The 12074-nt window shown below is 39.5% G+C and overlaps 2 protein-coding genes across 2 annotated transcripts in view; one reads left to right on the plus strand and one right to left on the minus strand.

Moving 5' to 3' along the window:
- Nucleotides 1-865, minus strand: part of KDM7A (lysine demethylase 7A) — a 52673-nt gene extending 51808 nt beyond the window's left edge. Inside the window, exon 1 of the mRNA XM_026724683.2 lies at nucleotides 671-865. Within this exon, the coding sequence (XP_026580468.1) occupies nucleotides 671-786 (116 nt within the window). The 5' untranslated portion in view covers nucleotides 787-865. The remainder of the gene's footprint in view (nucleotides 1-670) is intronic.
- A 153-nt stretch (nucleotides 866-1018) lies between these two features.
- LOC148125659 (uncharacterized) overlaps nucleotides 1019-12074 on the plus strand; it is a 41127-nt gene continuing 30071 nt past the window's right edge. The window contains exons 1-2 of the mRNA XM_087934953.1: nucleotides 1019-1121; nucleotides 4147-4281. Of these exons, the coding sequence (XP_087791079.1) occupies nucleotides 4147-4281 (135 nt within the window). The 5' untranslated portion in view covers nucleotides 1019-1121. The remainder of the gene's footprint in view (nucleotides 1122-4146; nucleotides 4282-12074) is intronic.

The raw sequence follows: 12074 nt of genomic DNA on the forward strand, positions 1-12074 counted from the left end.
CCGGGCAGAAGCGACCCAGTCTTTTGAAGCGCCGCGGCGCTCGCATTTAGGAGGGCGCTTCTCTCTCCCGCGGGACGCGCCCACGCAAAAAAGACACGCGCCTCCGCGGAGGACAAGGTCCCGCGTCCGAAAGACCCCAGAAGCCCACGAAACTCGGGCACCGGGAGCTCCGAAGTCCCCTCGAAGCCCACACACCTAGGTAGCGGAGGACGGAGGCACTAACCCTAACCTCGCTACTCGTTACTCACGCACAAAAGACACGAGAACACAGCCACGGCTCCCCAGCGTTGTTACGTGAAACTGAATGAGGGCACCTAACTTTTCCGCACCCTCTCAAACTCCACCGAAAGCCCCACCGAAAGCTCTTCGCTAACCTCAGTTCCGGAGTCCTTATATAACTCCACACCGAAGGGGGGGGGGGTGGCTGGGGGAAAGAGAGACAAGAGGAGGGCGACCGCTGCTTAAACGCCACTGCTTCCTGGTTAGCTGAAAAGCCCCGAGCCGCCTCTTTCCTCATTGTCCTCCGTTGTTCTCGTTGTTTTCTTCCCCCTCAGCGCCCACCGAAGGTCTCCCTCTCACGAGAAAGTGGAAGGGACAGTGTTTTTGTTTTTTGTTTTCGTCGTCTCCCCCGAAAATAAAAGGACGCGTGGCTGCCAGCCAGCCCCTTTACCTGCCATGGAACCAGTCCTTGCATATGTCGCACTCGATCATGAAGCGGTTCACATCGTAGGGTTCCCGGCACACGCAATACACAGGGGTCGCGTTCGCCGCCGCCGTTCCGGCCATCTTTAAAGAACTCGCTCACTCTCTTGAGTGACTGCCTCAGCCACCCTGCTCTCCCTTCTCGCGCCCCCCCACCCCCCGCCTTCTCCTCCCCCTCCCCACCGCCACAACGAGCCCCAACCAACAGCCGCCGCCGGCCCAGCCAGTCAAGACGGCAGCACCAATAACAACAGCGCGCGTGCGGAACGCCGGCCCTTGACGCGCGCACGCGCGCCCTCCCGCGCGCGCCCCAATCTCCCACATTGAGAGAGATCGCGCGCCCGCCCGCCCGCCCCTTCTTCCTGGCCAGCGAACAAACGGGCGAGGGCACGCGCGATGAAAAGGAACCGTCACGTAAGGTACATCTTGGAGCATGCGCTCTAAAGAGACTATACAGCGGTGGGGAAAATGACACTGACGGGGAACGCGGATCCCGGCGGGGCGGGGGGAAGAGCCGCAGAGGGAGAGATCCTAGGGAAACACCTCGGAAGCGTAGAAGGTTTTGTGCGTCTCTTTCGGCTCGAAGAGACGCGCGCGCGAAGAAAAGCAGAGGAAGCGGGGGGCGGGGGCGGGGGGGGTTGCGTTGAAAGAAGGGGCGCGCGCATCGTTGCCGGAAGTATGTACAGTAAACTCTTTTTTCGGACTTGAACAGACAGCAGAGGAAAGCACGTGTCACCACACAACCCTCCCTTCTGTGTTTTTTTGGGGGGTGGGGGGTGGGCGGGGCTCCAGCTCGTTGGAACAAACGGATAATGAAGTCTCGAGCACATGCTGGCTCCGCCCCATTCCGCCTAGTCCTGCTTGAAAGTCGTCACGTGATGAGGGAAGGAAGGTGCCGCGAGGACATAGAACGTTGAAAAAAAAAGAAAAAAGCAGGCTCTGTCATAGTGTCGGTCGCTCGGTCCCTCCTTCCCTCCCTCTTATGCAACCGTGCGAGGACGGGCGTAAGGGAGCGCCATACCGAAACTGCGCTCTTGACTTTGTCTCTCGGGTCTCGGGAGGCTGAAAGAGCTCTGACAGCAATAGCTGAGCGAGCATGTCTCCCGCCTCGGTTACTGTTCGCTCAAAACTGAGCCGAAAGACACCCGCTCGCTGCGTTGTAAATAAGATTCCGCTGGTGTGTGGCGGGCTGCCTTCCAGCCAAACGTCGTTTTTTGTTTTTTTTTAAACTACTGCATTAAATTTTGGTCCGTCCGTTCACTTTCACTGCCCCTTAAGATATGTCGTTACACAATTTGGATGGGGCTTCCCCACCTCGTCAGTATTTTTAAGACACTCTGGAGATGATGATGCTTAAGTTTGAACGCCTCGATGATAAATTTGCCCTTGTAGTTTTATGCGGCGATCTCTTGGCAGGTGAGGGGATTCGGTACCCCAAGCGCAGACTGATGACTCGAAGCATTAGATAAAAGAGGGAGGGGGTGAGATTTAGAATTTCCATTCAATCTTTATTTATTTTTTCCTGTTTAGTGCATATTGCGGGTGGAGACCCTTTGAGATGCAGTGAAATTTTAATGTATGCCGATTGGTGTACATTGAGAGTGACAGTTATTTTTAGTTCTATGTTCTATCTTGTACTACAGAGTCAAAGGGATACCTTGTCTGAGCTTTTTAGAAATATATTCTGAAAAAAGAATGGAGGTACTACTAATCCACCACATATTATGAAGTGATGATTATATCTATAAAAGCAAAATACCACTCATGCATCATCACAAAATCTCCAAAACCATAAAGCCTACAAACTTGAAATTTGGCACTTATGTTCCTCTTGGCTTCTAGGTGCTCACTAAGAAAGGATTTTTCGAAATGACCATCAAAGCATTAGTATTTTGTATATTATTATTAACACGCTCTGATGCTAAGGAGTTCTACTCCCCCTCCCCACCTGAAAAGAAATCTGTTCCAAATGCAAAACACAAGCAGAGGAGAGGAGTTTCAGTTTTAGTTTCACAGCACCAAGCAGCTTTAGTACAAAACAGTTGAGCTAAGCCACGCTCAGGCTCCTTGCTGTCTCCTTGCTCACACAGCAAATACTGTTTCAGTTTCCAAACAGCCTCACACTGATAGGATGCTAGCCAGATCAATACCAATGGATGCTGGTAGGCAGGGGCAGAAATTTTTTCCCCCTTATTTTCCTCCCCCAAAACTAAGCCTCACTACATAGTTCTGTAGCAAAGCACGGGTATCGAGCTAGTTTAAGTATAAATACCAATGCTTTAGAATAAGGGACAATTGTTATTCGGGACAATCTAATAATTTCAAAGTCCTTAACACTTTTAGGCCTATAGATTTCAGTGAGATTTAAATATCTTTGCAAATAAAGTCTCTTTATTTTACATATTTTACAATGAATGGATGCAGTGGTGGGGTTCAAATTTTTTTACTACCGGTTCTGTGGGCGTGGCTTGGCAGGGGAAGGATAAAATCTCCAGTCAGAGGTGGTATTTGCTGGTACTCCAAATTACTCAAAATTTTCGCTACTGGTTCTCCAGAACTGGTCAGAACCTGCTGAATACCACCACTGAATGAATGCACTGTGAACATGAATAGAAGGGGATACTCCTTTAAATTAAAGCAAAGAACTTCCATAAAAAGTTAAAAATAATGCTTTGGGAAACTTTGAATGTCATAAATGAGCTACTGTCCAGCTTGGCAATCAGTCCTGCTTAGCAGCATTGAAATTTCAATAGTAAAAGCATAGAAAGTTGGGCTAATGTAGATCTCTCAATGTGATAACTATTCAAAATGTAAATCCAAGAACGAACTTACATTAGTGCTATCATAACAATTCTGCAAAAATCCAGATGACCAATAGATAGTTATCAAAAACTTTCTGCATATCTTTGCTGCTATGTATCTGGATTTTTTGCAGCACAAATACAGAAACCCTAGACTAAAGTTACAAGGAAATTATTTGAAGATAGAACACCACCAAGCTTTATATCCAGCTAAACAGTATGAATATTCAGTGGACAAAGTGGCTAATATATCTTTGTAGCTTATTTTGTTGGACATACTTCTTTGTCTATGACTATAATGCCTGCAAATATTATAAGTTTCATTGATGAAATAGTTTCAAATTTCCTAAAGCTCTCAAGTTATCACCTTGTCTTATTTTTAAAGGAAAAGTTATTGATTCTCCCACTCTGGATTCAGGAGCAGAAAAAGAAAACTCAAGAGTTCTCACAGATATCAACATCTTAATCTGTGAGCTCTGAAGGAGGGAGGGTTGCACTGTTGAGACCACAACCTGCAGAGTATTTGATTCCTAAATTTTGTTTAAAGTGGCTTGTTGTTCAGTGAAATGGTGGCTCTTGCACTTGTAGTATAGTATTATTCAGTTAAGAAAAAACAACCTCTAACAGTGTTCTGCCATTTTAGATGATGACTGACAGACTGCCTCTGAGACCAGTCCTCTCTTTGCAATGTGACAAGTCCCAGCTGCAAGGAACTCACCATCTCATAAACCAAAACCTGCTGTTCAATAAGGCCAGCTGCAATCTGCTCCATTTTATGGTAATTAAAAATAGCATTTGTGCACCTGGTCGGCTGCCAGTGCAGCTGCTGCAGATATGTACTAAATTTGAATGCCTAGATGCCATACATATCATCCTTTGGTTCATCTGGAATATGCAATAGAGCAAATGTCTCTGGCTACCATTTACAAATTGTGTCAAGTTCTGTAATAAGTGATTTTGTAGTAGAAATTTTAGTGGAAATTCAAAATGGTTGTATTTTTATTCTGAGGAATATGCTGTGAATTTATTTTTGTGTAAACGTTGGATCTCGCTATCTTTTGCATGAGTTGTATTTCAGGTTTTGAAAATCAAGTTCACTGAATTCCGTTGGGTTGAACTCCACGGGATAAGCATATAGCCTTTGTGTATCATTTCTTTAGCCTTAGTTATTAGAAGAAACTAATTTTCCAGACAAATATATTTGTTTATTCCTTTTGACTCTTATTAGTAGTTGTTCATTGCCTATTTTTTTTTATCATCTGATGACTTGCCTCATTTCTAATTAAGCAATGTTGCATGTTTCATAATACTACAAAAACTTGTAAAACCTGTGAACAATGATGATACATAGATGAATATTCTACCCATAGGCATGACTGACTGTATTGTATCAGCACATCTAAATAAGCTGTTGCTCACATTTACATGTCTACTATTATAATAAGATGGCTAACGAATGAAACACATTGTAGTTTCTGTCAGCAGCAGGAGTACCACATATTCCATCTATGGTTTATCATCCTTAAGCATGTCATCTAAACACAACAAACTCTAATTCTGGTCTGGCTTATTAACGATCAATTAATGTTCCATAAACCAAAAGTAGCACACATCCTGTGTTTGAATTAAGTTTAATCTTTAGAACTCATTAAGAGATCAAGGAAGGAAGCAATGCTATTTGACAGGAAATTCAGCATGCCTAGAAGAAACAATCAGACTAAGCAATGCAAGCAGGTGCCCCACATGAATATTTTCTCTATTATTATTCTTTGCATCTACTAGGGTCTCCCATCTTTCCAGTCTCTTCATTGAAAGGTGTTTTTGGTCTCAGATGTTGAAACTAGTTTTTCAGTATGTCCTTCTGGTGTTTTGTAAACAACATAGCAATTAGTTACTAAGCCAAGTTCAAAATGCTTTTGCTGTATAAGACTCCAGATACCTTGAGATAATAATACCTGTCACCTTAGTTGCAAAGCTAAAACAGCAGTTGATTTTTAAGATAATAAGATGGTATCTTGCTTGTGTGTCCAACTGATATAATCTTGTGATCAGTTCACTGGTGGGATTCCATTTTTTTTTTACTACCAAAGGATACTGTAAAATCTCCAGTCAGAGATTTGCTGGTTCTCTGAACTACTCAAAATTTCCACTACCGGTTCTCCAGAACTGGTCAGAACCTGCTGAATGTCACCTCTGGATCAGTTATACAGTAGGTGGACCTTGTGATCATTGGTAGGTGTTACCTCAGCTGGCATTGTCACCGTTTGGCACCTGTTCTCTGGAATGCACTCTGTTCTGAAATCCATGCAGCACCATTATTTTACAAAACTGTTGACAATTTATCTTTACTCAGAACATTCCTGACTAAATTATACATTGCTCCGGTTTCATTTGTTTTTTGTTTCTTTTCCTTCAGACCCACTAACACACACACACACACACACACACACCCCTTCCCCTTTAATGTTATCATACTCTCAAATAATAATTCTGTCTACTCCTGAAGACTGCACAACTTACTCTTTCACGCTGAATGTCTCCAAAAGTATACAGTAAATATTTTAATATGTGGCTGTGAAGTTCTAAGGTGCTTTGTATATATTCTGATTAATGTAACAACTGAAAGTTCTTTATAATTAGAGGTGACATAATCTGTATTTGAATAATGTTGCCAAATTAAATAGAAATTAATGTAGGTGAAGATGGGAAAAGTAAACTTGGTTGTGCTTGTGCAGGTAAAGTTATTGATGCTTGAAGATCGAGGAACAGCTTAAGAACAAGAAACTCTTGCCAACATCATTACCGTATTGCTGTTCCTATTATTAAATTTGTGAGTGATGATCTATGTAATATATTAGAAAAAATATAATGTAATAATAAACCAAATATTAGAACATTACAGAAACAGAATAAATAAACACAGATTACTAAAGGAGAAAATTATATCAGTTATTAAAAAATCCATATCACTGTGGTGAGTCTTAAAATCTGATTGTTAATATTGTTGTAAAAACAAACGTAATAAAGGTCTACCATTAGGATCACATTTAAACAATAAAACATGAACAAACTTACCTGTGATTGCTACAAACAAAACAAAATAGGACAATTAAAAGTCTGTAACTAGACCTGCACAATTCATAAAGGGGGAAAGGCTAGACTGATACCCTAAAATAATTGTGAGCACAAAGGAATCCTGATGTACCAATCATTTGGTGGTACGGCAGAAGCACTGAAGCTGGCAATGCCCATAAGGCCTAGAGACAGTGTGTCTTTCAGAATGGAAATAGTTATGAAAATGGCAGCAAGGTGCTGGTACTTTTTAAAAAATAATCCATTGCTGCTAACTTCACAGCCACTAGGAAAGGGAAAAGTGTCCCTTTCCTAGTGGTTGTGAAGTTAGCAGCAATGGATTATTTTTTAAAAAGTACCAGCACCTTGCACAAGATTACTTAGCAGTACACATGTTGTACAAACCTGGTCTAGAAGATGTTTCAAATTTGGTAAGCACTCTGTCAGAGATATATTGAGAGTGGATTTTATGGCTGCTGAAAAAAATGTAGTTACTAAGTGCGTAACATTGGCCCAGAGGTCTGAAAGAGCAAGATGTGTATTTCATTTTTTCCATATGATAGATCTTTTTACAGAAAGAAATAAAGTGCATCAACAAATCTGATCATTCAGAAAGAGCACAACACTTTCCAAAATCCTTGAGACAGATTTTGCAATGATTAAAAGCAAGTGTTTTTCATCTGTATTTAATCTTTTTTTGTCATCTTAAAAGGTATAAAACTATCTACTATAGCTCTCTGGTTTCTCTACTACATGCCAATTATAAGACTCATTTAATGATCTTAGGAGAACTACAGTTTTATCCCATTGTACATTGTTAAATTAAATTTATGTATCATGCAGACCAAAAGATTTGATATAATTTTTCTATTTTGAGATTTCCCAACTCCCCAACGACTCTGACGGTTTCCCATGAAAAAAGCATTTAAAAGAAAGCAATGTGTATCAAAGAAGAAGGAATACAACAACCAAAAACCTGATCTTATAACACAGAAAGAACAAATGACACCAAAATCCCAAGACGGCTCAGTGACCATCCTAACCCAAAGCCCAGGAGAATAACCAAGTTTTTAACAATTTGTGAAAAAGCAGTACTGTGGTAGCAGTAGAGATCTCTAGGGAGACACTATGCCAGAGGCTGCTAACAAGAAAACAGACTTAAAGTTGTAAAAGTTTGTTACTCCAGGTTATACATATCCAAGATGACGGCTATTTTTATTTTGCACAACGTGCTAAGGCACAAACCTCAATTAAAGATGCATGAACAACTAGATTTTCTCCTCATTCCCATTGCCGCCGCCACCCCATAGAAAAAAAAACATATAGTAAGTCAGTACGACTGCATAAAAAGCTAAAGGAGATGTGAAAACAAATAAAAGCGGAGAAGGGACAAAAAGGAGGCCAAGGAACAAAACAATGCATATAGACTGCCTGGAATTGTAGAACTGGTTCTGAGTTTATTTAGATATGTTACAAATGAAAATAATCAGTATACCAGGTATGTAGTGAACATAGGTGCTAATTGATAACAAAATACACAGCTGTTTTGGTTTAGTCTTTTCCCACAAAAAGTGAAGTTATACCAAGTATGTGAATTGTAGGATGAAAGAACAAGATTAAACCTAGAGGCTGATAGAAATATGGACAGGGATTGTTGTATTTTAGAGTACTGAAGGAATTAGCTGATGGTTTCACTGATACTTTAGGTATCATTGTTGATAAATTATAGAACTAGTGACATGCCAGGTGTCTGGAGGAAAGGAATGAGCCAGCAAGCTACAAACTAATTAGTCTGCCATTGATATTTTGGAAAATTCAAAGAGATTGATCTATAAACACTTAGGAAACAATGTGGGGATTGATAGAAGTCTATCTGAATTTTTCAAGAACAAATCTTGCCAGATTTATATACTGCAGTTCATTGGAAATGTAATAAATCTTGACTTTCAACAAAACATTTGACAAAGTACCTCATGACACGTTGATTATGTGTGACATAGCTAGAATAACAAATTGATACACAGATGGCTCAAAACTATAACCAAAGACTATTCATTAATGGTTTTTCATCAAATTAGAGGGCAATATCATATGAGGTACTACAAGAATTAGCCTTGGATCCTATACTCTTCAATATTTTTACTAATACATTAGTGATGAGAAGTAAAAATTGCTTATCAAATTTGCAAATGATACAAAATCGGGGATACATTACATACATAACAAATAGATTTCAAAATTATCACTTACAAACACATGCTGAAATTTAGCTACGGTAATAGCAAAGTTTTTCAATTAAAATAATGAATGAATAATGGTTGATTATGGTGTGAGAGATACTTGGTTTGGTAAGTACATGGGGGAGAAATCTTGGAATACAGCTTATTGTAAACTGAATGTGAGCCAATAATTCATACTACATTGATCAGAGTCCATCTGGAATACAATGTCCAGTTCTGGAGTCCATACTTTGCATTTAAAAAATAATGGACAGATTCAGAAATGGCCAATGGGAATGATTAATGGAGTAGAATCTAAATGAAAAGAGGTTAAAAGTGTTGGGCATGTCTAGCCTTTAAAAAGACAGCTGAGGGAGCCTGCAATAATATTCTTCAAATAACTGAAAGGATGTCCTAGATTCCTAGAAGCAGGTCAAGACTGTTTTCTTCCATCCTAGAATACATGATATGAAATAATGAAATATAAGTAACAAAATGAAACAGTGCTCATCTCTGTTTCTTAGTTGAGGGAGCCTATGCTGTCCAAAGACATTTCTGTGGTCATGTGGCCAGTATGAATCTTCACCAAAGTGCACTCAACACCGTTACCTTCCCACCAAAGTGGTACCTATTTATCTACTCTCATATGCATGTTTTCAGACTGCTAGGTGGGCAGGAGCTGGGCAAGTAATGGGAGCTCACCAGCATATTTAATTTCTGAGCCATTTTTATGAGCATTTTTTTGAGGTGAGGATATCACCTCATAAAGACCAGTTGGAGTGGCCTAGTTCACAGGTTAGGTTAGAAATAGAGCCTTCTTACTGACAGCATCCTATTTTAGATTTAAACAATTCATAAGCAATTTACAGCCTGTTATTAGGGAACTTTGTCTCTAGAAGAGTTCAACTGCTTCCATGCTTTCTTCTTATAGAAAACAATTGACATATCTGTTCATCCTGACATGCAGACTAACAAGTACTTTTAGACCCATGTGATTGACATTTTTGTTTTTGTTTTTTACAAAGAACATTACAGTATTTTCACTTTTATTGTTTTATGATTGCTTTTATTATTCTTTTGTTAACTGCTCTCAACTCTTCTAGGAGGAAGATCATATGGAAATTGAAATAGGTGTGCTAGTTAAACAAGTGTAATAGTTCATATGTCATACAAACAAACTTTCAAGTAAGCAAACTTCATAAGTATTCCCCATTTGTTACATTAACAACAGACTGCTTAGACCAGGAGTGTCAAACTCAAGGCCCATGGGCCTGATTCGGCCCATGGGGTGCTTAGATCTGTCCCGCAGGGCCCTCTTGGAAATAATGAAGGACCGGCCCGTGGTGCCTCTGCCAGTGAAAACAGAGCTCAGGCGGGCTGCACGTGTCCCTCCCAGGCTCCGTTTTCAGCTGTAATGGTCTCCTGCAGCTCTCTGCCAGTGAAAACAGAGCCTGTGGAGGCCATCACAACTGAAAATGGAGCCTCAATTAGTGATGTCAAGCTGGCTATGTCCACCCCGGCCATGCCCATCTGGTCCCCCAAGGTTAAAACTCTGATGTGGCCCTCAATGAAATCAAGTTTGACACCCCTGGCTTAGACCCTCTGAAATCAGGTTTTAAGTATGGAAAAAATTTGGACTGAATTTTAGATTCATTTTCCTTCTCAAAAAAGGAAGCCAAGGAAGTAGAACTGCTTGGGACAAGACTAATGTAAATTATTTAAATAATAATAATAATGTGTAACTGAGGCGGGGTGGGAGATATGAGCCAATAATATCAACAAAGTCCTCTGATGGCAATTTCCCCTTACTTGTAATTTAGCTTCAAAGCTAATCTTTCAATTGTCAAAGATTATATAGCAAAGAAATTAGCCCAAACCTTGTTGCATATACTGAATATACAGTACATAGCTGTGTCAAGGTCATTCAAGGCTAACATTTAAATAAATAACATAAAAGTGACTTTAAACCTTTTAGAAAGAGAAGTGAAGGTATCGAGGTATCTTTAATAAATATGTAAGTATTCGTATCTTATTTAGTTAAGTTGTAAATGACATAAGCTTTCCTCTATTAAAAAGACAAGATTAGAAATAAAGGAAATAAAGATCATCTAAAAACATTCAGAACTCAGCTATGATGTCTATCTATGGAGCAAAATACTGAGTCATATTTTTCCACCCACATATTCCTCACAAAAATAAAAAAGCTGAAATATTTCAAGATTCACCCACATGTTGGTGAAGAAGAAAAAAAAGAGTAAGTTTCACAGTTTTGTCCCCATGCTGCTGATTGCGCTTAGCAAATACTCAGTTATAATGAAAGAAATTCTCTCCCACACATGGCCTACACATAGATGTTATTGAAAATAACTATGCATAGTCTAATTCAACAGCACGTCTTGATTGCGCATTAGTAGAGGAGGCAAGGAAAGGGCAAGAAATAACCACTTTTGTTTAACAACATCAGAAAAGACTCCACTGATCTCAGAAATGGAAATGACATAATACAAGTTTAAAATGGGAACTAGAACTGAAACTGCCAGTTTTAAAAAGAAGTAGCATCAAAGGGCAACACTCAACTACAATACCAGGAAGCAAAAGTAAAAAGAAAGAAAATACAAAGATTCTTGCTTAAACAGTATGTTTTCATTCTATTTGTATCTTTTACCTGTTCAACGGATCTCTTTGAACATTAAGACACTGTTTGTTCAATAAATAGCTGTAAAGAAATTGAAACAATTATGCACAGCTTTGCATATCCTTGTTACCTAGTAATGACTTTCTTTTATGAACAATATCTTCTGTAACATTTAAATAATATGAACATCCCCTGTAATGAATGTTATTTTCAGGAGGACTAACAACTTTGTGATATCCTAAAGACTAATAAATTTATAAGACATTCATTTTATTCAGATGCTTGGAATGTATCTTGAGTTACACACATCTTTCCCGAAGTCATAATGGTGGGTGGCAGTAGTAGAACTGTCCATAACAAGATCAGATATAAATGAAAATATGAAGAGCAATAGTTACATTATTGACAAAGACTGTTTACAAAAACATTAGGTAATGATTCACTGGCACATACAGAAACATTTTATCCTAGAAATACCAATTTTCTTTCAATACCATTTTTCTTCCAAAGTATGAAACTGAACCTCTCAATGAATATCAATCTAGTGAATGTATCTTGCATTCTCTCACTGAAATTCATTTGTTTCAGAATAATTGCTCTAAATTTAGATGCACAGAATCCTAGATTATTGAAATGTTATGCTAA

Source organism: Pseudonaja textilis, chromosome 5 (assembly GCF_049901715.1).
Source record: "Pseudonaja textilis isolate UNSWEBS1 chromosome 5, rPseTex1.2, whole genome shotgun sequence".
Lineage (NCBI taxonomy): Eukaryota > Metazoa > Chordata > Lepidosauria > Squamata > Elapidae > Pseudonaja > Pseudonaja textilis.